The sequence below is a fragment of the Mirounga leonina genome, unplaced genomic scaffold (genome assembly GCF_011800145.1).
Source record: "Mirounga leonina isolate KUSES-001 unplaced genomic scaffold, KU_Mleo_1.0 Mir_165, whole genome shotgun sequence".
NCBI classification, from domain to species: Eukaryota; Metazoa; Chordata; class Mammalia; order Carnivora; family Phocidae; genus Mirounga; species Mirounga leonina.
This window is the reverse complement of record NW_023270415.1, coordinates 79341716-79366362: the sequence shown is the minus strand read 5'-3', so window position 1 is coordinate 79366362 and position 24647 is coordinate 79341716. Positions and strand designations below refer to the sequence as shown.

Here is a 24647-nt window from a genome sequence, read left to right as displayed (position 1 = left end):
TTAATTTCTGTTAATTAATATAGCAAAATCTCTTTTATTGCAGTGCCTAATTATTTCATAATGAGCTCTATTATTTTCTGGGTTAATTAGAATCAATGATAAAAGGTAAATAAAAAGAAATGAAACATTTTCTTCTTTTGAAGAATAGAAATCAGATAGTCATGTAAATAAATGCTTTGTGACCAGTGCATTTACGTTAATTTCATTGTGTATCTCCATTCTGAAATGAAATTGCTTCAGGTTTGCAGGTTTTTGTTTTAACATCTGTGTTGAATCCTTCTTTTAGACTGATGTTTCGTGATAGTTTCTTTCTTTCTTTCTTTTTTAAATTTAAGAAATTTTTTCCCCTTAGTTTATTGAGATATAATTGACATACAGTGGTGCTGGTTTCCTATTAGGGTTTATGGAAGGTGTAGAGAAAGGAAAACAGATGGCTTTATTTTGTTTTCAGGGGACCTGAGTTGGTGATGAGAAAGTAATTTGGGGATGGGCTGAAGAACTGAATGACACCCCCCCCACCAGCTGAAAGAGATGAACAATTAAATCAATGTTGGATGCATGGGTATTTGGTCAATAGAAGTTGCTGAGCCCAATCTGGCTAGTTATGCCTGATGGAAAGTACTGAATTTTAGTGTGTCGACCACTACTTTCAGGAGAATTAGATGTTTACACCAAGTAGAAGTAGCTTTGAGCTATCAGAAAACCAGTCATTTATTGAGGTAAAAAAAGAATACATCTTTTTTATTTCTGCAACTTTTCAAAATAAGGTTGAATGGAGATGAACCTGAGTTTAACGTACTGGGGGCAGAAGGGGTGGTCTCTGGGCTTTGTTATATGGGAATGTGTGGGGATCCTGCTGTAGAGGTTGAAGCTGGTAGGAAAGAACCCGGAAATCAGCATTGGGTGTTTGAGGGCATCTTCTGCAGCCGTCCCACATTAGAGAAACGTGGCCTTGATCTTTGTTCCCGAGGGAGAGCAAGTAGAACATTGAGGTTCTCCTCTCCCCCCTACCTTCCAGTTCCTGCTACTTGTGCCTTCTGACCTCTGCTTATGGGGCCTTTGGTGCCAGGGCTGACCACAGCCTCTTCCTCACTTACTAAGGTCTGATCTTTCAGGCCATAGTGTTGAGGGAGTTCAGAGCAAGTCTCCCCAAACTGTGCCTCTTTGGCATGTGGACTCTTTTGAGCTGAAGGCAATTGAAACTCTGTGGGATCAAGAGAAACTTTTGTCCCTCCCCTAGCTACCTAGAAGAATCTCAATTTGGTATCTTTCCCAGAATAAGAGTTATTACTGGAGATTAATTTTATCTGAATGACCCATCGGTATAGCAGGGCGCATAACTAATTGCCAAACATGTGCTTTTCCTTTTATTGCCCTGTGAATTGTGCTCCTCTCTCTTAAAACCCTAGGCCTATCCCGTTCCTTAGCTCAGGATGGCATAGATCCCTCATTTTACCTGTCTTTGTAACTCTCATGTATGTGGGGTTCCCAAATGTATGAAATTAAATTTGATTTTATGGTTAATTTGTCTCATGTCAATTTAATTCTTAGACCAGCCAAAAGAACCGTTGAAAGATAGAGGAAAATTTTTCCTATGCAATAGTTTCTTTTCTGCTGTTTAAACCCTGGCAAATGGGTTGGTAGGGAATCACTTCACAACTCCGAGGAGCAATGTGGTATGATTCTCCCTAGTCTCTAAATCTGAACAGTGAACGTTCTCTCAAGGTTATAAAATTGTTCAGCTCCCTAGAAAACCCATCCACATGAAGTTATGACAGAATTGCATCACTTCCATTTTATTTTTGAAATTTAAATGGATATACTATTCAAAACGACGTGTTTCAGAATTTTTTTTTCTTGCCTGGTTTTCCTACAACTATTTTGAAGGCCAGAAGGGAAAGAGTTTGACAGTCTTGACAGTCTTTGGATGCTTGCTCCGAAGTTTATTATAAGAACCAAGCTTCTCCTCTAGTCATTTCTAGCTTTAGGCTTCTGAGCCCTTGATCAGCATTTGAAGTAGAATGCTTTGTGGGGTCAGATTGCTTTTTTTCTTGTCACTTCTGAATATGTCCTGTCCATTCAGCAACTGTTTCAAGTGAAATGATTTTTTGGCCGATTTCAGTTAATTCAAATTTGCTTTCCCTTTTTTATGTTGAGGGGATTTTCTTCTGCCTATAATAAAAATAAGCAATTTGCGCTTACTGTGTGAAGGCACTGTTCTAAGGAGCTTTTTTCTTAAACAGCTTTAATATAATCTACCCCTTTAAAGTACACAATTCTGTGGTTTTTACTATATTCCCAGATTTGTGCATACATCACCACAGTGAGTCTTAGGGCATTTTATCACCCCAGCAGCAAGGCCCGTGCCCCTTAGCAGTCACTCCCTACTTAGTCCCAGGCAGTCACTCATCTGTCTTTGTGGATTTGCCTGTTCTCAACGCTTCATGTAAATGGAACCATACAACAATGTGACTGTTTTCACTTAACAATGTTTTCAGGGTTCATCCGTGTTGTAGTATGAATCAATATTACTTTTCTTTTTACTGCTGGTAGTACTATTTTGTATGAATAGACTGCTTTTTGTTTATCCATTCATCAGTTGATGGGCATTTGGGTTGTTTCCACTTTTTGGCTATCATCAGTAATGGTACTATGAACATTCAACATACAAGTGTTTGTGTGGACGTATGTTTTCAGTTCTCTTATGCATAAGCCTAGTAGATAGAAGTGCTTGGTCATATGGTGACACAGTGTTTAACTTTTTGAGGAACTGCCAGATTGTTTTCCAAAGTGGTTGTACCATTTCATATTCTCATTGGTGGTGTATGAGACTTCCAGTTTCCCTACATCCTCGCCAACACCTGTTATTATCCTTTTGAGCATAGTCATTGTAGTGAGTGTGAAGTGGTATCTCGTTGTAGTTGTGTTTCGCCTTTCCCTTACAGCTAATGATACTGAGCATCTTTTCATTGTGCTTATTGCTATTTGTATATTTTCTGTGGAAAAATGTCTATTCAGATCCTTTACAAACCATTTTTTACTTGAGTTATTTGTCTTTTTGTTACTGACTTGTAGCAGATCTTTTTATATTCTGGATATAGCTCCCTTACCCGATACATGGTTTTTAAAAATTTCCTCTTATTCTGTGTGTTGTCTTTTTACTTTCTTGATATTGACCTTTGAAGCAGAGATGTTCTAAATTTTGTTGAAGTCCAGTTTATCTGTGTTTTCTTTGTTGCTTGTGCTTTTGGTGTCATATCTAAGATACAAGGTGTTGTATATAAACTTTCCATATAAAGCAACTTAATCCTTACAGAAATTTTAGGTCCTAGTTTATAGATGAGGAATTTGAGATGCAGAAGCGTTCACTGACTTGCTCAAGGTCACAGCTAGTAAGTGGTGATGTGGGAATTCAGACTCAGGAGTTTGTCTCCAGCATCTGTCTTCATAACCACCATACTCTGTTCCTTTCTATAGGAATCATTTATTAAAAACTCTGCCTATTTGATTTCTTACTATGTGTTTTTTTTTCTTCATTGGGACCTCATCTCTTTATTTAGCATGCAGAGGTCAGTGTAGGTTTATTTAGGTCTAAGGTAGGTGGAAGCTTTGCTATTAATGAATTTCTGCGTTACTCACCTTCCAGTAATAATTGTTGCTAATTGACCTAAGGAAGTCATGCTTAAGGCTTTTCTGTTCATCATACTAAAAGTAGAGTCATGACTACAGAACATTCAAAGAAAGCATTTGGTTGATTTCATTTGGCTAACCAATGAAATAAAAAACCCGGTTTTGAAATAGATTGTAAGTCTCCCAGATTAAGGTCCTGGTCTTCCTTACATCCGTCTTGTTTGCTTATAGTGTCCAGCTAGTGCCTTTTGTCCAGCAGATCAGTTAGAACACGGTGATCATGGGTCATCATCTGGAGTAACAGAATTCTGACAACAGTATCTGTTGTTTGTTTCACAAGGGAAAAGATAATATAGAAATACTTCTCAGATCTATTTTAAAAGCTTGGAACTTTGAGAAGAGTTCCACAAACCATACAAAGCTATTTTCACTAATTTTAGATCTATCCTAGACACTTTATGGTTACATAGCAGAGTAAACTCATTAACTAGACTTGACAAGAGAAGTGTAATATTGATTATCTTAATTCAAATATTCTGCTTTGGTTAAAGTAATTAGTGCTGTGAGTAAACAAAAATAAGCTTGCATTTGTATGCGACATGGGGATAGACTTCCTCTCTATTTCTATCTGTTTTTTGGGAACATTTTTGTAGCTTTTCAGCAATGTTCTAACTTTAGAATTCTATTTTAAAAATCGTCACTTTGTCTAGTGCAGTTTGTGCTGAGTTTAACCTGTCTTAGGCTCAGAATTTCACTGTTTCCTAGGTAAAGATTTTCCTCTCATTATACTGAGTTAGTGTCAGAATTACAGGAATTGTGATTTCTTTTTTTTTTTTTTTTAAAGATTTTATTTATTTATTTGACGGAGAGAGACACAGTGAGAGAGGGAACACAGCAGGGGGAGTGGGAGAGGGAGAAGCAGGCTTCCCGCAGAGCAGGGAGCCCGATGCGGGACTTGATCCCAGGACCCTGGGATCATGACCTGAGCCGAAGGCAGACGCTTAACGACTGAGCCACCCAGGCACCCCAGGGAATTGTGATTTTTAGGTCTTTCCTCTCCATATATTTGAAGTTGGCTATCAAATATGATTTTCTTTCATTTTTTGGGTTTTCTTTATTCAATTAGAATTTTTGAAAATTAATTTGTTTTAACATGTTGTATAAATCTCCCTAGAAACTTCATGTGTGTGCTATTTAATTTGCAAATATTTGTAAATTCCCCAAATTTCCATCTGTTATTGATTTCTAATATAATTCTGTTGCAGTTAGAGATCATACTCTTAGTTCATTTAAATTTATTGAGATATATTTTATGATCTAGCATGTTGTCTGTCCTGGAGAATGTTCCATGTATGCTTAGAAGAATGTGTATTCTGCTCTTATTGGGTGGAGTGCTCTAGATGTCTGCTAGTCCTTTTTTTTAAAGATTTTATTTATTTGACACAGAGAGAGAGAGGGAGAGAGAGAGCATAAGCAGGGGGAGCGGCAGGCAGGGGAGAAGCAGGCTCCCTGCTGAGCAGACAGCCCGATGCAGAGCTTGATCCCAGGACTCCGGGATCATGACCTGAGCCAAAGGCAGCTGCCCAACCGACTGAGCCACCCAGGCGCCCCGCAGATGTCTGCTAGTTCTACTTGTTGAAGTCTCCTGTTCTTATTTTATTTCTGCTATAGGATTTTTACCATGCTGCCTCCAACTTCCTTTAGCTTGCTTAAAAATCACAACTCCTTCAATATTTCTTCCTGAGTCAATGTCTAATTCTTCTTGAAGGTATATGTCCAGTCTTATTCCCGGGTTTTAATTTTTTCAGGGAAAAGGAATTAGACCCTCATGCAAGACTTGGTTCATTATGAAGGGTCTGACAGCTGTCATTATCACCATGCCCCCGTGGTGGCCTTGTCAGAGCACTCTGTACTGCTGTGACACCACATTCCCAGCGCCCAACCCAGCGGCCGGCTTGTTGGAGGAACACCTGGGGGTTATGAGTGGAAGAATGACCATTCTGCTTGGGGCTCATGATCTTAGTCTGTAATTTGTCTTTTCTAATTTCATTTATATTCCCAAATGTGTATGTTTCAGTGCTCTTATATTTGCAAAAACACATGCTATTTTTAAAATTAAGATGTTTTTAGGATTTATGTATATATGTATTTTCAAATAATCTCTATGCCCAGTGTGGGGCTTGAAATCATGACCCTGAGATCAAGAGTTGCATGTTCTACTCACTGAGTCAGCCAGGTGCCCCCACATTCTGTTTTTAATAGACTTGTTCTATGATTGAGTTTACCAGAATTCTAATTTTTTTCTTTTGATTTTGAAACAACTTAAAACGTCCAAAAAATTCAAGTTTCCAGAATGGTACCAAGAACTCTGGTGTACTCCTCATCCAGATTTCCCATGATTATCATTTGTTTTATTATTTGAACTCTGTGTGTTTACATACAGTTTTTAGGGCCATTGGAGAGTAAGTTGCAGACCTGATGCCCCTGCCCTGAATCCCTAAGCGTGTATTTCCTAAGAACAAGATCATTTATATACCAAAACATAGTAAGCTGATTAAAATCAGGAAATTTAAAATTGACAGAATACCTTTATCTACTCAATTCTACTAACTGTCCCTGTACAGCAGTTCTATTTCTAGAGCCAGGATCCAGCTCAGGATCACACATTGCATTTAGTTTCCACATCATTTAGTAATATTTAATCTGATATAGTTTCTCAGCTTTTCGGTGTCTTTTGTGATACTGATATTTTTGAAGAATACCAACCATTTATTTTATAGAATATTCCGCAGTTTGGGTTTGCCTGAGGTTGCTTCATGATTATGACGTTATGCATGTTGCTATGGTGGGGGACGCAGAATAAGTGATGTTGGGTCTTTATTGCATTATATCAGGAAACGCGTGAGGTTGGTTCGTCCCATTATTGGCCGTCACTTTGATTGTTGGCTGCAGTGGAGTTGGCTAGGTTTTCCAGTGTAAAGTTAACTATATTCCTTTTTGTAATTAATAAGTACTTTGTGGGAAAATACTTTGAAACCATGTAAATATCCTGTTTTTCATCAAACTTTTACCTACTAGATCTGGCATTCACTGAAGATTTTTACCTGAGTCAGTTGATGGTTGTCAAAAGGTGATGTTCTAACTTCATCATTACTTATCCATTTGCTGGTTAGCATTCTCATACAAGTAAGAGCTTTCCCGTCCTCTCAGTGCCTCCCTCCCTCCCTCCTGTCTGTCCATCCATCCAGCCAGCCAGCCAGCTGTCCCTCATTACTGTGGACTTATGGATCTTTATTTAGTGGGTTCTAATCCATTGCTTTCATTCTTTATTTTTCAGCCCATTGGCTAGATTTGGTCAGTGGGAGCCCTTCAAGCTGGCTCTTGTATCCTTTGATATGGTCCTCATCAGTTTTTGAGCCTTTCTTTACGTTCTGGATGGAGATATTTATGTTCGTTTTGTACTTTCCCTGTCCCAGCTTTGAAATCAGACATCCCTCTCCAGTGTTCTAGTTCCTTTTGTTGGCAAATGGTATTTAGAAACCAAAATCGGCACTGAACATGCCATTGCTTATAGGCCTTTTGAGAAGTTCATAGTGTTATCTAGAGTTCATACTCTCCTATCTCTAATTCCAGTCCAAAACCTGAGGGGTCGTTCCACTCTTTCCCTGTGTTACATTTATATCTTCCTTCTCTAGCAGTGAGAAGTCTGGCTCCCGGTATCGTCAATATATTTACTCATTTTCTTAGTCCTACAGTATATATAGAAAGTAGTTTCAGAATTACCAAGCAATGTCCCTATAGAAACAAACCTTTAAGTAGAGTGTAAGAGTTGTGTGTGCTCTTTCTGTCTTTATACCGAGGATAAATATACAAGGTGCCATGATCAGAAGTTGATTGGGTTTGTCCTTTAATCCTTCCTGTCAAGGTAATTATGCTATTTATTTGAAATGTAGTTAGGCTCATTTGTTTCTGTTTGTATGCCATTATAGTGTTCCCCTATCTTTCTTCCTTCCTCCCTCCATCCCTCTCACCTCCCTCTCTCCCTTCCTTCCTTCCTTCCTTCCTTCCTTCCTTCCTTCCTTCCTTCCTGCCTGCCTGCCTTCCTTCCAACATGAAAATGGTTCCCAGTGTCAAAACTATACAAAAGATTATACCCAGAGAAGGGTCACTGCCTCTCTTACCCCTCTCACCTCATTCCCATCTACCTCTGCAGGAGACTAGTCTCATCTGTTCCTGGTTTTTCACTCTGGTGGGGTTGTTCGTTTGCTTGTTTGTTGTTGAAGAAAACCAGACAGATGTTCTTATTTCTGTTTCTTGTGCATAAGGTGGCGTATTACACACGTTCTTTTATATTTGGCTTTTTTTGTTCTGCCATGTTTGCCAGCATATCCTGGAAACCGATCCCTGTCAGGTGATGGGGACCTTCCCCACCCCTTTTCACAGGTGTGTAGCACGCCGTGTGCATGTATGTGCCATATTCTGTTCACCAGTCTTCTCATGGACTTTTTGATTTCCAGTCGTTTGTAATTACAAATGCTGCTCCAGTGAATAACCTCATACATGTGTATTTCTGTGTTATTGGCGTTGGGTCTTCAGCATAAATTCCTAGAAATGGAATTCCTGGGTCAAAAGGTTAAAAAAATATGTAGACACACTTTTATTAGGTTTTACCACCTCTCTCTCCATAGAGGTCATAGCATTTGGCGTTCACAGGAGCCATGCCCGAGGGTGCCTTTTCTCTCCAGATTTGTTAACAGCTCGTTGCTGTGCTTTTACATTAGACCAACTAGATATACTGTAGGTGACATTCCACAGCTTTTTAATTGGTGAGGGCCATCTTAATAGTTTCCTTTTGCAAATTATCTGCTCATATCTTTTGCTCATTTTGTTCTATTGGATTTTAGCTTTTTCTCAATTTTTATGACCTCATTATATATTAGAGCTCTTAGCCCTTTGTGATATATATTGCAAATACTTTCTCTCAGATCGTCATTTTTGTTTTAGCTTTGTGGTATTTTTGCTGTATTTTTACATAATTGAATTTATGAGTTTTTAAAATTGCATTTGGATTTGCATCATAGAGAGCCTTTCCCTATATCCAGGTTTTAGAGGAATTCACCCATGTTACTTGAACTTCTTTTCTGGTTTTCTGTTTTACATGTAGATCCTAGAGCATTTGGAGTTGATTCTTGTGTTTGGTGTGAGGTATGGGTCCGTATGGGTCTGTTCTGAGCTTTTTCCAAATGGCCATCCCGGTGTCTCAGTACCATTCATCAGAAACTCCCGCTCTGCCCTGGTGTTCGAAGCGCTCAGGCTCACGTCCTGACCTGTTGGCAGCGCTGTCTCTTTGCTGGCCGTCTGCAGATGGCGTGAGGAGCATCCATGTCACAGGCGCTGGTTTTTCAGTAGGACAGTGGATGTGAGTGAGCCAGTGGGGGGCCGGCCTGCCCGCTGCTGCTGGGCTCACTGCCACACCATGGGTGCCTCCCTTCTCTGAGCCCTGTTGCTGCTCTTCTCTCTCATGGTTTGTCTCTCTCCTGCCTCCTCTGTCTCTGCTTTATGCCCTCTTACTTCTGCTTTGTTTTATCTCTGTGTGCGTTGCCTTTCCAGTTTTGTGCTTTGGATGCCATCTTGCACATAAGACGACCCTGTAACTCTCTCCCTGGCTCTTGAATGAATGAATGATTGTTGGATGGATGCCTGAGGACCGTTGTGATGATGTTGTTTTCCGAACTTTCCCCCCACTTCTTCTTTTCTTTTCTTCTCTTTTCTTTTTTTCTTTATTTATTTGAGAGAGAGAGAGAGAAACAGCATGAGACGGGATAGGGTCAGAGGGAGAAGCAGGCTCCCCGCTGAGCCGGGAGCCCGATGTGGGACTCGATCCCAGGACTCCGGGGTCATGACCCGAGCCGAAGGCAGTTGCTTAACCAACTGAGCCACCCAGGCGCCCCCCCGCCACTTAACTATGTCCTCTCTTTTCCTTTCCTCCTGCCTGGCCGTCAGCCTGCCTGTTTCATTGATTTTTCCTCTTTGTAGACTCAGGCTGTGGTCCTGATGATTCCTTGTTTCACTGGTTCACACTAACATTACACGGAGGCCGTCAACACTTTGTACATGTCAAGAAAGATTGAATCTATTGCATACTAGTTTTTTAGAGCTTGTTCTTCTTCTTCTTCTTCTTCTTCTTCTTTTTTTTTTTAAAGATTTTATTTATTTGACAGAGACAGCGAGAGAAGGAACACAAGCAGGGGGAGCGGGAGAGGGAGAAGCAGGCTTCCCGCGGAGCAGGGAGCCCGATGCTTGGCTCGATCCCGGGACCCTGGGATCATGATCTGAGTAGAAGGCAGACGCTTAACGACTGAGCCACCCAGGTGCCCCAGAGCTTTTTTTTCTTTTATTGAATGAAATGAAATCACTGTGACCCTTAGTGGTAAGCTCTCTCCTGAGCTCTGCTGTTGTTAGTTTCTGACACATTGTGTTGTTCTGGGTTGTTGCCCGTGGAGTTCCCCCAGCATCAGTACTGGTGTTTAATTAATCCTTAAATGAACCCTCGTTATCATTGGTGCCATTTCTTTAAAAGTGGAGGGGGCATTTGCTTCTTGATCGCATACTGTTTGGAGGAGAGGAGGTACCATGAAGAATGAAGGACCCACCTCACTCTGGCCCCTGTTGTTTCCCTTCCTTTCTTCAAGGGAAAAGAGTAAAAGTCAGTGATAGAAAGGTCAATTGTTGGAGCCTATTAGATAAATCAAAACTGCCTATACACTTACTAAATATTCTTTAAGCCAGAAACAAATGTATTAATGCATGAAAAACACACAAAGCATAATATTATGTACGATATTGAAAAACGTAGGCCCAAGTTTGAATCCTACTTTGGAGTCACTAGCTCTGCAATTCTGAAAACTAACAAAGAATATTTGCCTTCCCAGGACTTCTTTCCTCACCTGCAGGAATGAGGTACACTGGGAGCCTCCCTCACAGTGTGGCTGGGGGCTGTGAGGGAGAGCATGGGAGGAAGTCCTTAGCACACATGCTGAGTCCTTCTGCGTGCAAAATCATGTATCTTGGGCTCTGCTGGTGTTGTAAGCACTCCGTGTAAACCCTCACTGCTCTGAAGGGATGCCGTGTGGCTTGGAGATGGAATTCTCAGTTCTGTAAGGATTGTGTCATCGGGCCTTGATGATTTGAATCTGTTCTTTAAAAAGGTATATATTTTAGGTTTTTCAAGCATGCTCTTTTCTCTTATTATTTATAGTTCTATCCTCTCATCCCTTGCTGTGATTTTCACAGAATCTGGAGGAAACAAGATCCCAAGCCACCTGCCTCTTAATGGTTCCCTGTTGTCCTCTGTCCGTTTGCGCATCTGCCACCTGTCCATCTGTCTGTCTATCCACTCATTCTTTTGTCTTGTTCCCCAAAGTATTTAAGGCAGCTTACAGAATAACAGAATACCAAATAAGCAGGAGAGAATTGGGCCAAGATCAGAAGCGAGGGTAGGACTTGAGCTGACACGCGTGTTATGGGCAGTGAGATGCATGCCTGGGCCTCAGGGATTATAAGGATCGGCAGCAGCCTCATGCCTAAGCCCCCAGCAGGTGTCAGGAAGACGGGGTTTGTCTGAGAGATAAACAAGTGGCTTAGCAGGAGCCCAGCTTTTTCTGTTACTGAGGCTTAAGAGAGTATTTTTTGTGTTCTATGAAATAAAAAACTATTTCATCTTTTTTTTTTTTTTCCTGTCAGAGTTCCATGTGTAGTTGGTTATGTTCTGTAAATGGAGATTTCTCCAGAACTCTTCCCCACGTGAGTCTGATGGCCGGGGAATTCGTCCATTCTGCTTAGTGACAGAGGTTGGCCAGAAATAGAAAATGGGAGCCACAGACAGGATACTAGTCTTTGTCAGTTCTATTTCTTTAGTGCTGGACGATTTGGAAAACACTTTCATGTAGTTTATCTTCGTTTGAGGACGCGTGCAGCCTCCTGCTAGCACTCAGCTTAGAGCCGCAAGGTAACGCGTGCCGACTGTGTCGTCTTCAAGATGGCAAAGCTAGTTATTACGGACACGTTACTTTTATATAATGCATCCCATGTTCTTTAATAAAAGGCTTCAATAAGGAGGAAAACTTACTCTGAGTTAATTATCATTTAATGCAGTGCTTTGATGTAAGACTTACAGGGGACATATAAGCTAGAAGAATTTAAAAACGGCTTCATTATTTAAACGGGGGGGGGAAGTATTTAAGTTTTATTCTCTCTGTGCCCTTCTTTCAAACAAACAAAGAAGACAGAAAAAGCCAAAGATTATCTCTTTTCTTCCTTTTGGTTTGCAGGTGCCCTCACGACCAATGGCATAAATCCTGACACCAGTGCTGAAATTGGACGTGCTAAGAACTGTCTTAGTCCCGAGGACATAATTGACAAGTATAAGGAGGCCATTTCCTATTACAGCAAGGTGATTTTACTGCTTTGTAAACCCCGTCCCTAATTGTGTTGTTCTAACCAGGAGTTCCTGGTTTACACCGTGAAATACTATAGTATCTCCCAATTATTTGGTTCTGTAAGTATTCGTGTATTATACCCTAATGCATAACACTATATACCTAAAAGTATTTTTTATTTCTGATTCAAAATAATGTATATTTAATTTGATATTTGGAGAAGGGGGAACAAAGACTATCAGAGCCCCACTACTCAGAGATAGTCATTTTAACCCTTTAGTATCATTTTCTGGTTGTTTTGTCAACGCATATTGCCGATATCATAAAACATGGCGAGCGTTCGGTGCTCACTGTGTGGAGCCCTGCAGTTCTGATTTGGCGCATCATGTGTTCCTCTGTGTAGTTAAATCTTCCATGACGTGCGTTTTAATGCTGTGCCTAGCATCCCATCTTCTGGATACACCATTCTTGTTACTCTGGATTTAAAAAAAATTTAAATTTCAAATATCCTTTCTGAAATGCTGAGGACGAGAACTCCAGCTGTGCAGGAGTGAGGCAGCAGGGGCAGGTGGGGGCCGCCCGCCTCCCCCGCCCTTACTTCTTAGACTGACGAGTGTGCACAGTCTGGTACGTATCTCAGGACCGTCGGGCCCGTGAAGCATACGTGTGGATGTGTATCTCTTACTTAGGAAAGTGCGGCTGTCCCACGCATGTCGTTCGGCCGCTTGCTTCCTTGCCTCAGAGGTACCGCGTGGGTGTCCTCCCACTGCAGGCGGCTGCCCTCGTGCAGATAGGGTGGGCAGCCCTCTAACGCGTGGAGGTGGTCACTTATTATTTATTCATGCACGCCTCCCGTGAGAGACTGCCGTGAGCCCAGCTCGGGGAGTGGCAGCACCTGGAGCGACGTGACGTGCCTGCTCCTGCAGAGCTCACAGCTTGTGCGGTTTGCTTCATTATCATCCTTGGGTGGATACTCAGGCTTGCTCACTTCCCACTGCTAGAAAAACAGTGCTTCAGTGAACATCTTTGTACATACATTCTTGTGTTTTTTTTTTTTTTAAGATTTTATTTATTTATTTGACAGAGAGAGAGAGACACACAATGAGAGAGGGAACACAAGCAGGGGGAGTGGGGGAGGGAGAAGCAGGCTCCCCGCCGAGCAGGGAGCCCGATGTGGGGCTCGATCCCAGAACCCTGGGACCACAACCCGAGCCGAAGGCAGACGCTTAACAACTGAGCCACCCAGGCACCCCATTGTGTTCTTTTTTTTTAAAGATTTTCTTTATTTGAGAGAGAGTGAGCATGGGGTGGGGGAGGAGCAGACGGAGGGGGGAGGAGCAGAGGGAGAGGAAGAGAGAGAGAGAGAGGGGGCAGGGGCAGAGGGAGAGAGAGAATCCTCAAGCGGACTCTGCGCTGAGCACGGAGCCCGACACGGAGCTCGATCTCAGGACCCTGAGATCATGACCTGAGCTGAAACCCAGAGTTAGATCCTCAACCGACTGAGCCACCCAGGTGCCCCTATTCTTGTGTCCTTTTTTTTTTTTTTTTTAAGATTTTATTTATTTGACACAGAGAGAGATAGCACAAGCAGGGAGCGCGGCAGGCAGAGGGAGAGGGAGAAGCAGGCTCTCCGCTGAGCAGGGAGCCCGATGCCGGGCTCGATCCCAGGACTCTGGGATTGTGACCTGAGCCGAAGGCAGCCGCTTAACTGACTGAGCCACCCAGGCACCCCTATTCTCGTGTTCTTGTCTGATTATTCCTTTAGTTAAGATCTCTGGGAATTTAATCACTGAACATGATGTTTACATTTATCATAAATTGCTTTCAAGTTACTCCTCAATTCCTTCCCCAACAGGGAATGAAAAGGGGAAAAGGGGTAGAATTATTTATTTAACCAGTTCTCCATTACTGGATATTATGTCATTTCAGTTTTCCTTCCCACAATGGTAAACAGAGATCTTATAAATGCCCCAATAGAGAAATCTTTTTGGACTGGTTTTTTTTTTTTAAGATTTTATTTATTTGACAGAGAGGGAGAGAGCACAAGCAGAGGGAGCAGCAGAGACAGAGGGAGAAGCAGGCTCCCCGCCGAGCAAGAAGCCCGATGCAGGGCTCGATCCCAGGAACCTGGGATCATGACCTGAGCTGAAGGCAGATGCCTAACGACTGAGCCATCCAGGCATCCCTGATCTTTTTTTTTTTAAGGGGACAGTCCCTAGAAGTGGACTTGAGTCAGAGCAAACATGGTATTTTTAGAGTTCACTTATACATTGCCATATTGTCCTGCAAGAAGGTTAACAGTCTGCTGTCTTACAAACACTAGCTATTAGGATATTTGCCACTATAATGGGCAAAGTAACTTTTCATTGTTTCTCTTTGCATTTGATTACCAGTGAGATGCTGAGCATTTTTCACTTGTTACTATTTACATTGCTTACATGAATTACCCATTTGTGTCCTTTGCATACATTTAAGGTGGGGTGTTTTTCTTGTTGCTTTTTTATTTATTTATTTATTTTTAAAGATTTTATTTATTTATTTGAGAGAGAGCGAATGAGAGACGAGAGCATGAGAGGGAGGAGGGTCAGAGGGAGAAGCAGACTCCCTGCCGAGCAGGGAGCCCGATGCGGGACTCAATCCCGGGACTCCAGGATCATGACCTGAGCCGAAGGCAGTCGCTTAACCAACTGAGCCACCCAGGCGCCCTCTTGTTGCTTTTTTATAGTTCTTTGTATATTATGGATATCAGGTTCTTACCTTTCATCAGTGTCTATTACAAATCTGTTTCCTAATGTTGCTTGCCTTTAATTTTGCTCATGAGGTTTTCTTTTTGTTTGTGGTCAAAACATGTTTTTAATATAGTAAATCTTTTCCTTATGGGTTTTACCTTCAGTATTATGCTTAGAAATGCCTTGACAATAGAATAAAACTCCTTTCCTCAGTTTTTTTAAATCTCTGAAATAAGGATGATGATAGTACCTTTCTCAAAGGGATACAGTGAGGATCACTGCAGAGTGAAGTACCTGGAAAATATTGTATTAGCTGTTGTTAGCATTTTATTTATTTATTTATTTATTTATTTATTTATTTATTTAAAAAAGATTTTATTTATTTGAGAGAGAGAGAGGGAGAGAGAGCAGAGAGAGAGAGAGCAGAGAGGGAGAAGCAGGCTTCCCACTGAGCAAGGAGCCTGATGCAGGGCTTGATCCCAGGACCCTGGGACCATGACCTGAGCCGAAGGCAGACGCCTAACCGACTGAGCCACCCAGGCATCCCTGTGTTTTATTTATTTATTTATTTATTTATTTATTAGATATTTTATTTATTTGACAGAGAGAGAGATAGTGAGAGCAGGAACACAAGCAGGGTGAGTGGGAGAGGGAGAAGCAGGCTTCCCGCTGAGCAGGGAGCCCGATGTAGGACTCGATCCCGGGACTCCGGGATCATGACCTAAGTCGAAGGCAGACGCTTAACGACTGAGCCACCCAGGCACCCTATTTATTTTTTAAATAATTAATTCATTAATGAGAGAGAGAGAGCATGTGCCCAAGTGCCCATGAGCAGGGGCAGGGAGAGAATCCCAAACAGACTCTGTGCTGAGTGCGGAGCCTGATGTTGAGCCTGTTTGCTTGACCCTAAGACTGTGACTTGAGCCGAAAGGAAGTGTCTGACGCTTCATCGACTGAGCCACCCAGGTGCCCCCATTGTTAGCAGTTTTAAAACATTTAGCTTCTTACCTATAGCTTATTTTGTGTACATTATGACACAGCAATATTATTTATTTTTTCCAGGTTACTATCTGATTGTTCTACCATGACTTATTGAATGCATACCTTTTCTCTCTGATTTGAAATCCTACTTATCCATATTTTGGAGTCTAATTCTGACCTTTTTATTCCTTTCTATGAATTTCTTTTCTTAGTCTAGCATCATGATATTTTATTTCCTGTAGTTTATTTAATATATGATAGTATGTCTTCTTTTCTTTAAAATTCCTTCCTCTGATCCCAGATTTTCTTGGCTAGTAATTTGACTTTATTATTCCTAAAGAATTCTGGAATATTTTGTTCAAGTTACAGAAAAAAAAAAAAAAAAACAGATTGAAATTTTCATGGGGCTTGCAATAAGTTTTGAATTATTTTTAGGCGAACTTATATCTTTACAAAATTACTTTTCTCTATAGAATATGTTAACATCTCTGCATTTACACATCTTATTTTAAGTCCTGCAGTACACTTGCAGTTGTCTTCATCAAGAACGTAAGTGTTGTTTTTAAGTTTATTTCTAGTTATTGTATGTGTTTTTGCTAATTTTGTAGATGAGATTTTTTGCCATTATATTTTTGAACGGCTAATAGCTGATACGTAGAAAGGCAGATTGAAGTTTTAATATTCATTTTGTAACTGGTTAGTTAAAAATGATAAGTATTAAGTACTTTTTCCAGAGTCCTTTCTTTTCTGTGTTTTCAGTTGTTTCTAAGATTATCACAGTGACCATAGCTAAGTTCTGTCAGTGGGCAGACAGGTGGAGAGAAGTCATGTGGCTTCTAGCAGTTTAGTGGCTTCCTTTGGACTGGAGGAGCAGAAGGACCCCGGGTTAGGGCAGGGAAGGAGGCTCTGGACGTGCACAGGAACCAGGCTCTCCTGCCTCAGTGGCACAGCCCGATGGGCGTGGCAGGTGGGTGCCACCTCACCAGCCAGGGCTCACTGAGAGTTACTTGCTGCCTGTAGCTCCGTGTCCGCCAGGACTCGAGACTTGTCTGCCATGGGCGCAGCAGGGGCGTCAGGTGGCCGTGGGTGATGAGTTTTCCAGTCTGAGAGTGGAAAGAGCAGACTGAGCTGGGTTTGAGTCTCTCCTCCCGTGTCTCAGGCTGTCTGACTTCAGTCCAGCTGTGTGCTCTCTTTTAGCCCAGGTTTCTTTTCTCTCGAATGGTGACATGCAGGCCCGCTGCACCGAGCTTTTAATTTGTATATATTAATGCCTACTCCAGTGGCAGGCTCATTCGTATTGCTCAATAAAGAATTGGTCACTGTCTCTCCTTCCCTGGTTGAGTATGTGTTCAACAAAACGTCTGGGAGAAACCAGTTCCTCGTATTGTGTACGTGACGCAAGTACAGCAAATGGATGTCTTGCCTGTCTCTCTGGCTGTATTTTTTTTTTTTAGATTTTATTTATTTATTTGACAGAGAGATACACAACGAGAGAGGGAACACAAGCAGGGGGAGTGGGAGAGGGAGAAGCAGGCTTCCCGCGGAGCAAGGAGCCCGATGTGGGACTCGATCCCAGGACCCTGGGTTCATGACCTGAGCCGAAGGCAGACGCTTAACGACTGAGCCACCCAGGCACCCCTCTCTGGCTGTATTTTTATTCGTTTGCTTCATTTATCTCTTTGCTCCTTTTCTTTCCTCTTTTACATCCTCCACCACCATGAAGTGACAATAGTCCAGGAATATTTGTGCACTTCCCAGATCTGAGTGTATTTGATTCATACACACACACTCTCTCTCTCTCTCTCTCTCATCAGGCTACCTCCCACTTACCGAGGGAGAAGCACCGCCTTTGGTTTTCATTCATTGCGAGTGATTGCAAAATCTCTTAAGCAGACTCTTGGTGGCTTCATGAATGATTTTTTATTGGATTTCTGATTTGTGGCCAAGGAAATTCTCTCATATTAGAAGAGATGACTGGAGACATAGACCTTCTGCCGAGATAATGGTGTTGGAAGGAACCGTAGAGAACATATGGCCCCATACCTTTCCATAGCTGAGATACTAAAGCCCCGAGAGGTTAAGTGACTCTATCAAAGTCACACAGTGGCAGTATTTGGACCGGAAGCTAGGTCTTCTGTCTTCTTGTATACGCAGATGAAAAGACAGCTGGATTGAGAGGCAGAGGACCCTCCTTGCTTGAGTTACAGTGTCTGGGCAGAGGTCTCAATGTTCATCTGCCTTTAGCTATGTTCATGTGGCCTCTCCAGTGAAGGTCACCTCGTCCCTAATGGAATATTTCCACCTTAGTTTTGGAGTCGGACAGACCTGAGTTCAAATCCTGCCTCCACCAGTTACTAGCTTTGTAACCTTGGGCGAGAAACTTTACCTTTTTTAGTCTCATTTTGGGACATAAATTAAGGGTAATATTTGTTTTAGGGTTTTTGTTTTAGAATTGAATGAGCTAATTCCCTCATTTATTCCTGAAATATTGGTTGTATGGTTCTGTGCGGAGACCTGTGCTGGTGATTACTAAGGACCCAGTAGTGAGAACGGTGCTTGGTCCCTGTGCTTGGGTTCCAGGAAAGTGCTTGTGGGAGACTAGGTATGTAGGTCGTTAGTAACTGTCCTTTCTTTTCCTAATCCCCGCTGATTGTGGATACCTTTCTACTAATGTATGAACAATTTTTTTATGATCGCAGTTCAAATCTCTTTGTAATATAATTAAAAATATGTAAATACAACGTAAAATATGTGAAAAAATGGAGTTGACTTTTATTCTCACCTACGTGGAGGTTTTAAGGGTTTTGAAGGAAAAGAAGTTATTTAATTTCAGTGGAATAAAGTCCTTATGTTTGTTGTTGATAAATGGTCTATAAAACTTGGTAGATCTCTGACTTCAGAGTTGGTAGTTAGGGAGGTATAGTTTCTTTTCATAAGTGTGTCTGATAATTGTTGTATATATCACAAATTATGGACATGTCACATATTTAAAAAGAGGGGAACACGTAGGCCTACCCTTCCCAGCACAACGATTTCTTTGTCTGCCTTATAGAGAGAACTTTAGTAAGAAGCATGAGCGATTCTACCTTTGCTTCTTCATGATTGGGAAACGGGCAGGTAGGCCTGCCAGCCCTTCAGGGCTCTCAGCACACACTGGCTGATGGAATGTGGTGACTCCCAGTGTTTGATGCCCGTGAAGAGTATTGGTGAGGGAACCTCCCTACCCTCGGGCACTCATGTACAGGGACTCACCTCTGTACATGCAAGTTTTTTCAGATACTTCAACTGAAAATCACTCCAGCTCAGGATACTTAGGAAAAAAGATAAAACAGGTTAGGAACGGAAAAGAAAACAGGCAGAAGAACAGTGAGCATGCAGAGTTTTGCAGTGTAGCATCGGGCAGGGGACGGGCGCTGGAGAGAGGGCGCAGGGCCTGGGCACGGGGTGCTCCGTAGCCTGCTCCAGGCTCTAGGCTCCGTGCCACACACGTGGCAGCTCTCCCGCTGGAAGCTACCTTGGGCAGAGCTGTGAGCACTGGCGGTGAGGCTTGAGAGCACTCAGCCAATATCACTATCGAGTGCGGGTTGAAGGCCGGGGTGACTTTTCTGTCTCCTCTGTCTTCGTTTGTCCTCCATCTCGGAGCTGAGAAGCAGGACTAAGTCACTTGGAGAGAAAACCAGAAAGGCATGGACACTTAAGTGCAGGGCACACAAGGATACAGGGAGCTAGAACGTTTGCTACAAAGTCAAATGGATTTACCACTTCAGCAGGTGTGAGAGAGCATAACGGCGTTGCAGAGTACAGGAGATGCTAAGTGGAAATGGAGGCAGGTATCCTTTGACAATATTTGGAGTTTTGTAAAATATCCAGCTCTTGTGCATTTGTAGGCTCAATCCACCAACTTCTTCTGACCGATAACAGATGGACTTTCTCAAACACAAACCTCCATCCCCCCTGTCCCCATCGTGGGGTGTGCTGTCAGGTCCCTGAGCTTGGGGAAGTGCCCTGCGGGGTCCCGGAGTCCCCATAGTATGGCTTTCATGATGCGACAGAGAATCTTTACTCTTCTTTTTGACGAGGCTCCTCCTTTCTACTGTACAGTACAAGAACGCCGGAGTGATTGAGTTAGAAGCGTGTGTCAAGGCTGTGCGTGTCCTCGCCATTCAGAAGCGGAGCATGGAAGCCTCAGAGTTTCTCCAGAATGCCGTTTACATTAATCTTCGACAGGTGGGTGTGCATCCTCCTGCTCGCGGAAGAGTTCGTGCAGCTCTTTGGAGCTTGTTGTCACGAACCCATCGGACTCTGCTGCGCTAGGATTCAGTGCGGCAGGTGCCCGCCCTGTGGCCAGAACTTGATGTCCTAATTAATGTCACTCCTTGTTCTACTTCTTCACATTATGATACTTTACTTTCAAAATCCCTCATTTTCTGTCCTTAAAATTGTTCCTTGATTGGAGAAACCACTTTGCCTCTTGCCAGCTCTACGCCTCTTGCCTCACTCTTGTCACTTGGGACGTGACTGCCATTTGTCACCCTGGGTGGGTCGTTGGGTTTCTGGAACGTGAAGTCTGTTTTACAGCTCATGTTGCACAGTAAGCACTCAACAAATGCTACTCAGTCTGCATCTGGATAGGATTTTACTAACGCAAAATCATTAGAACTCTTAGTTGTAGGTTGCTAATGCAAAATCACGAAGCTGCTGGTCTAGAAAGCTTTGAGACGTTTAGCTAATTACTGTAACTTGATTTTTATGGACGGGGCAACCAAGTCTCAAAAGTTCAGCAGCTTGCTTGAGGGTCCATGGCTGGGGGCGGAACACAGGCGACTGTAACAGCAAAGCTGTTTGCCGAGCACAGGCTGTGCTGGGGGGGGAAGGGAGGGGTGGAGAAGGCAGGTTCTGCCTTCCGCGAGCTGACAGTTTTGTGGTAAAGATAGACCTTCGGTGGTGGGGTGCATGAGAAAAGGGGGATGGGGAGCAAGTGGCAAATGGATTGAAGCTAGTTCGGTGGTGGTGGAGGGTGTGGGGTCTGGGGCTGTCTGAGGCAGTGAGGTTCAAGCTGGGATGGGAAGGATGGATAGGAGATAGCCAGGAGAGGAGGAGGTGGGACCCAAGCGTTCCGGGAAGATGGCTCAGCAGGAGCGAGTCTGAAATCAGAGCACATTCCCTGGAAGGAGCCGGACCATGCGGAGACAGCCTGGAGCAGGAGCGTGAGAGAGGGGGCCCGAGTCAGAGCTGGAGGTCTTGTTGGCCAGGGGAAGGGTTTGCAGTTTATTCTAAGCACAGTAGGTTTTAGAGGAAAGGCCTTCTAAGCACGGGAATGATACGATCCCATTTGTCTCGAGTAGGGAGGAGTGATGTGGGGGTCGGGTGGGCAGGACGGATGCTTCCACCTGAGTGTGGGACTGCCGAAGGGAGAGAGGGAGCGGACGGTACACACGTGTGGGTGGTACAAAGGGAACGACGGGGGACTGCGGGGGAGGGTTGGCTGGACCGCCGCCAGGCTCTGGCTCGGTGCTGCTCGTCCTATGCTCCGAGGGAAAGCTGCGGAGGACGCTTGGGGGAGAGGTGATAGGTTCAGTGGTGGCTGTAGTGAAAGGCCTGTTGGATATGTGGGCCCGGGGCTCAGGCAAGAGGAAGGGTAGTGGCTGGGAGAGGGGAGAGAGACTAGAGTCATTTTATATTGTGAACACAAAACATATGAATAAGAAGACACTCAGGCTTCTACATCCAGATTTAATACATTAATACTTTGCCATATTGACTAGAGGTTCTTAGTTTTCAAAATAGGAATAAATAGAAACAAAATTGGAGCTAATGAACGTCTTTGGGTTGGTGTGTGTCCTTCTCCTACTTTTTTTGATACCTCCTATGTTATAGCCATAATCTATAAAATGATAAATATTTTAGCATACACTTAAGCACAGGGGCTCTGGCTTTACTCCCTTGGGCAGGTGATGTGGCCGCTCTGTGCCTCCTTCTCTCTCCTGGGAAGCACCTCGTTGTCCCTCAGGCCCCTCTTCACAGTGATTCCACAGCTCAGACGGGCAGGGAGGCTGCTGGAGCGAGTAAGACACCGAAGGGAGAGACAAAAACAGAGGAAAGCCAATAAGCCCAGTACAAACAAATAAACCACAAAGAAAAATCCTGCAGCGTTTGGGACATTTAGTGTAAGGGAAACAGCACCACAGAGACTTGGAATGTGGAGTGGCGGTCACTCGGTGGCCTGAGTGGTTTGCTCCTGAGGGGAAGCCACTTCGTAGGCAGGCTGGGGCCAGACCTTGTGAGTGGGGAGACCCTGGGCTCATCAGGTGTGTGTGTGGGGTCCTCCTGGGAGTTCACGCTGCGGGGTCCTGCAGGCCTGGAGGGCAGTCAGACGGGCTTGGGCTCACGCCCTGTCTTTGCCCCTAATTAGCTGTGGAGCCTTCAGCAAGATCACTCCGCCCCTCTCGTAATGTCTCGGAATGTGAAATGGCCCAGAATCATGGTTTCTGACATGGTTTCTGCCCTGCGGCAGCTCTGCAAGTGTCACAGTTGGGGCTGGGGGGCATCAAGAAGGCCTGAAGCCATGGGACTGCGTGGGGGGAGCGCAGGAGGACTCGAGGCCCCAACACCCCCGGGGGCCGTGAGCTAGGGCTGTTGCAGGTGCATGTGGAAGGTTTTGTTCCTGGGATGCTGTTCTTACAGTGCGGGCACAAATGCACATGTTTTATTTCTTATTTTTTTATTTAAACTTTTTTTTAAAAGATTTTATTCATTTATTTGACAGAGACACAGCAAGAGAGGGAACACAAGCAGGGGGAGTGGGAGAGGGAGAAGCAGGCTTCCCACAGATTTTTTGTTTTTTGGGTGCTGAGTTTGAGAAGTTCTTTATAAAATTTGGATACCAGCACTTTATCTGATAAGACATTTGCAAATATCTTCTCCCATTCTGAAGGTTACCATTTAGTTTTGTCAACTATTTTCTTTGCTGTGCAGAACGTTTTTATCCTGACGAAGTCCCAATAGTTCATTTTTGCTTTTGTTTCCCTTGCCTCTGGTGACAGGTCTAGCAAGAAGTTGCTGCGGCTGAGGTCAAAGAGGTTGCTGCCTGTGTTCTCCTCTAGGATTTTGGGGGTTTCCTGCCTCACATTTAAGTCTTTCACCCATTCTGAATTTATTTTTGAAGTATTGTAATCTTTTATAAAATAAACTATTTTTACAGGAAATGATAGGTGACAGTAAGAGAAAGTGGTAGTAAGAAACTGTTTGAAAAACTTGGGACAAAGCCCCATACCCCAGCAGATGCAAGAGCATCATGTAGGACTGGTCTGTGTTCATCCCACACTGAGGCCTGCTGTACACCTTGACGTTCAGGAATGATTCTGGGCCATTTAAGAACATTTTGGCTCATGATTCTCTTGACTAGAATCTGTGACCTCTTTGTCTCTGGTTAATTTTCTCTTCAGAACCATTGAAATTTTTTGCAGGCTACTCTGTTCAGATATAAGAATAGCCTCTTTAAACTTCTTGCTGCAGTTCCTTAATGAAGTCGTTGCTAAGGAAACCCAGCAAAAGCTGGTAGATATGCACATGATAATAGTAACCTCGGAACTTTATGTCAAATTAAGCTCAAAATCAGAGGGATGGGGAGATTCAGGAAAGGCTTTTTACAACAGAGGGGAGAAGTGTGAAGATACAGCCTAGGTAAGACTCAGACATGTCAGTCCCCACAGCAGGGCACCCGGCTTTCAGGACGGCGTGAGGGGAGTTCATAGTTCTCACAAAGAAAGAAACAGTTGCGTGGGGAGGGAGGGAGGTCGAGTTCCTTACTGAGAAGGGAAAGGAGGGGGACGGAGAAATGTCTGGTTGAACAAGATACGGCGTGGCGTTCTGGTACTTAGGAGAGGGGTTTAGTGGGGAGCAGGCCTAGAAGGATATCTGCAGGAGAGAAGTCAGAGCTGTAGGGAGCAGACGGGGGCGGGCCTGGGCCGCCAGCCGTGCTCCAGCTGAGGTGCTGCAGCTGAGGTGCTCCAGCTGAGGTGCTGCCGGAAGCCCCAGCGCCTGGCCCAGTCCTGGCCTTGGAGCCCAGTGCGCTGACGGGAGAGGGGAGGGCTGGGAGCAGGCGGCCCACGCGGCCCACGCAGCCCGCGGGAGCCATGCGGTTAGCCCAGGCGCTCGGGGATGGGAAGGCCGGTTCGGGACTCGCTGCTTGGGGGCGAGCTGCCAGTGCTGCTGCAGGTCTTCCTGCCGGGGGCACGGGGGCCGGGGGCACGGGGGCTCGTGGTCTGTTCCTCCTGCCTCAGCTCTCGGAGGCTGCGGTCGCCCTTACGGAAGTACACCTCCTTCGCTGCCCGCATTTTCCTGATTTCCATCCGTTTGTTCCATCCTCAGTTTCTCCCCACCCTCATTTTTATCTTTTTGTTGCTATTGTTGCTAAATTGCGTTTAAAAGTTGATTTAGATTTTTTTTTTTTTAGAATGAGGCTGAATGTAAATAAATGCATAAACAGAATCACAGATACTTACTGCCTTTTGAAATTCTAAGCTGCTTACTCTAGTAGTTACTTAAAAATGGAACTGAATATTAAAGTGATACATTTTAAATAACCAGTTTGGTAATGCACACGGAGTCCAGAGCCGGGGCCGTGGGGTGTCTGTAGTCCCCCGGCCAAGCACGCTTGTTGGAGAGCAGGCCCTCCCCAATGTGTGTCTGGTGGCCGTGAGGAGACCGCTGTGGGGAGTGCGGTGCTCAGGACCGCGTGCGGGCCTGCGAGGCCTTGTACCAGGAGCACTATGTGCGTGTCCGCATCTCATCCTTAAAGCCCTCCTGTGAGGACTTTACACTTTATTTTGAAAGATTTCAAGTCTTCAGAAGAGTCACGAGAGTAGTA

At 43.9% G+C, this 24647-nt stretch overlaps 1 protein-coding gene across 5 annotated transcripts in view; it reads left to right on the top strand.

Annotated features, from left to right (window-relative positions):
• TRAPPC9 (trafficking protein particle complex 9) overlaps window positions 1-24647 on the top strand; it is a 545767-nt gene that overhangs the window by 27529 nt on the left and 493591 nt on the right. For all 5 annotated transcript variants that reach the window (XM_035012000.1, XM_035011999.1, XM_035011998.1 and 2 more), the window contains 2 exons: window positions 11961-12082; window positions 19880-20005. In XM_035012000.1, the coding sequence (XP_034867891.1) occupies window positions 11961-12082; window positions 19880-20005 (248 nt within the window). The remainder of the gene's footprint in view (window positions 1-11960; window positions 12083-19879; window positions 20006-24647) is intronic.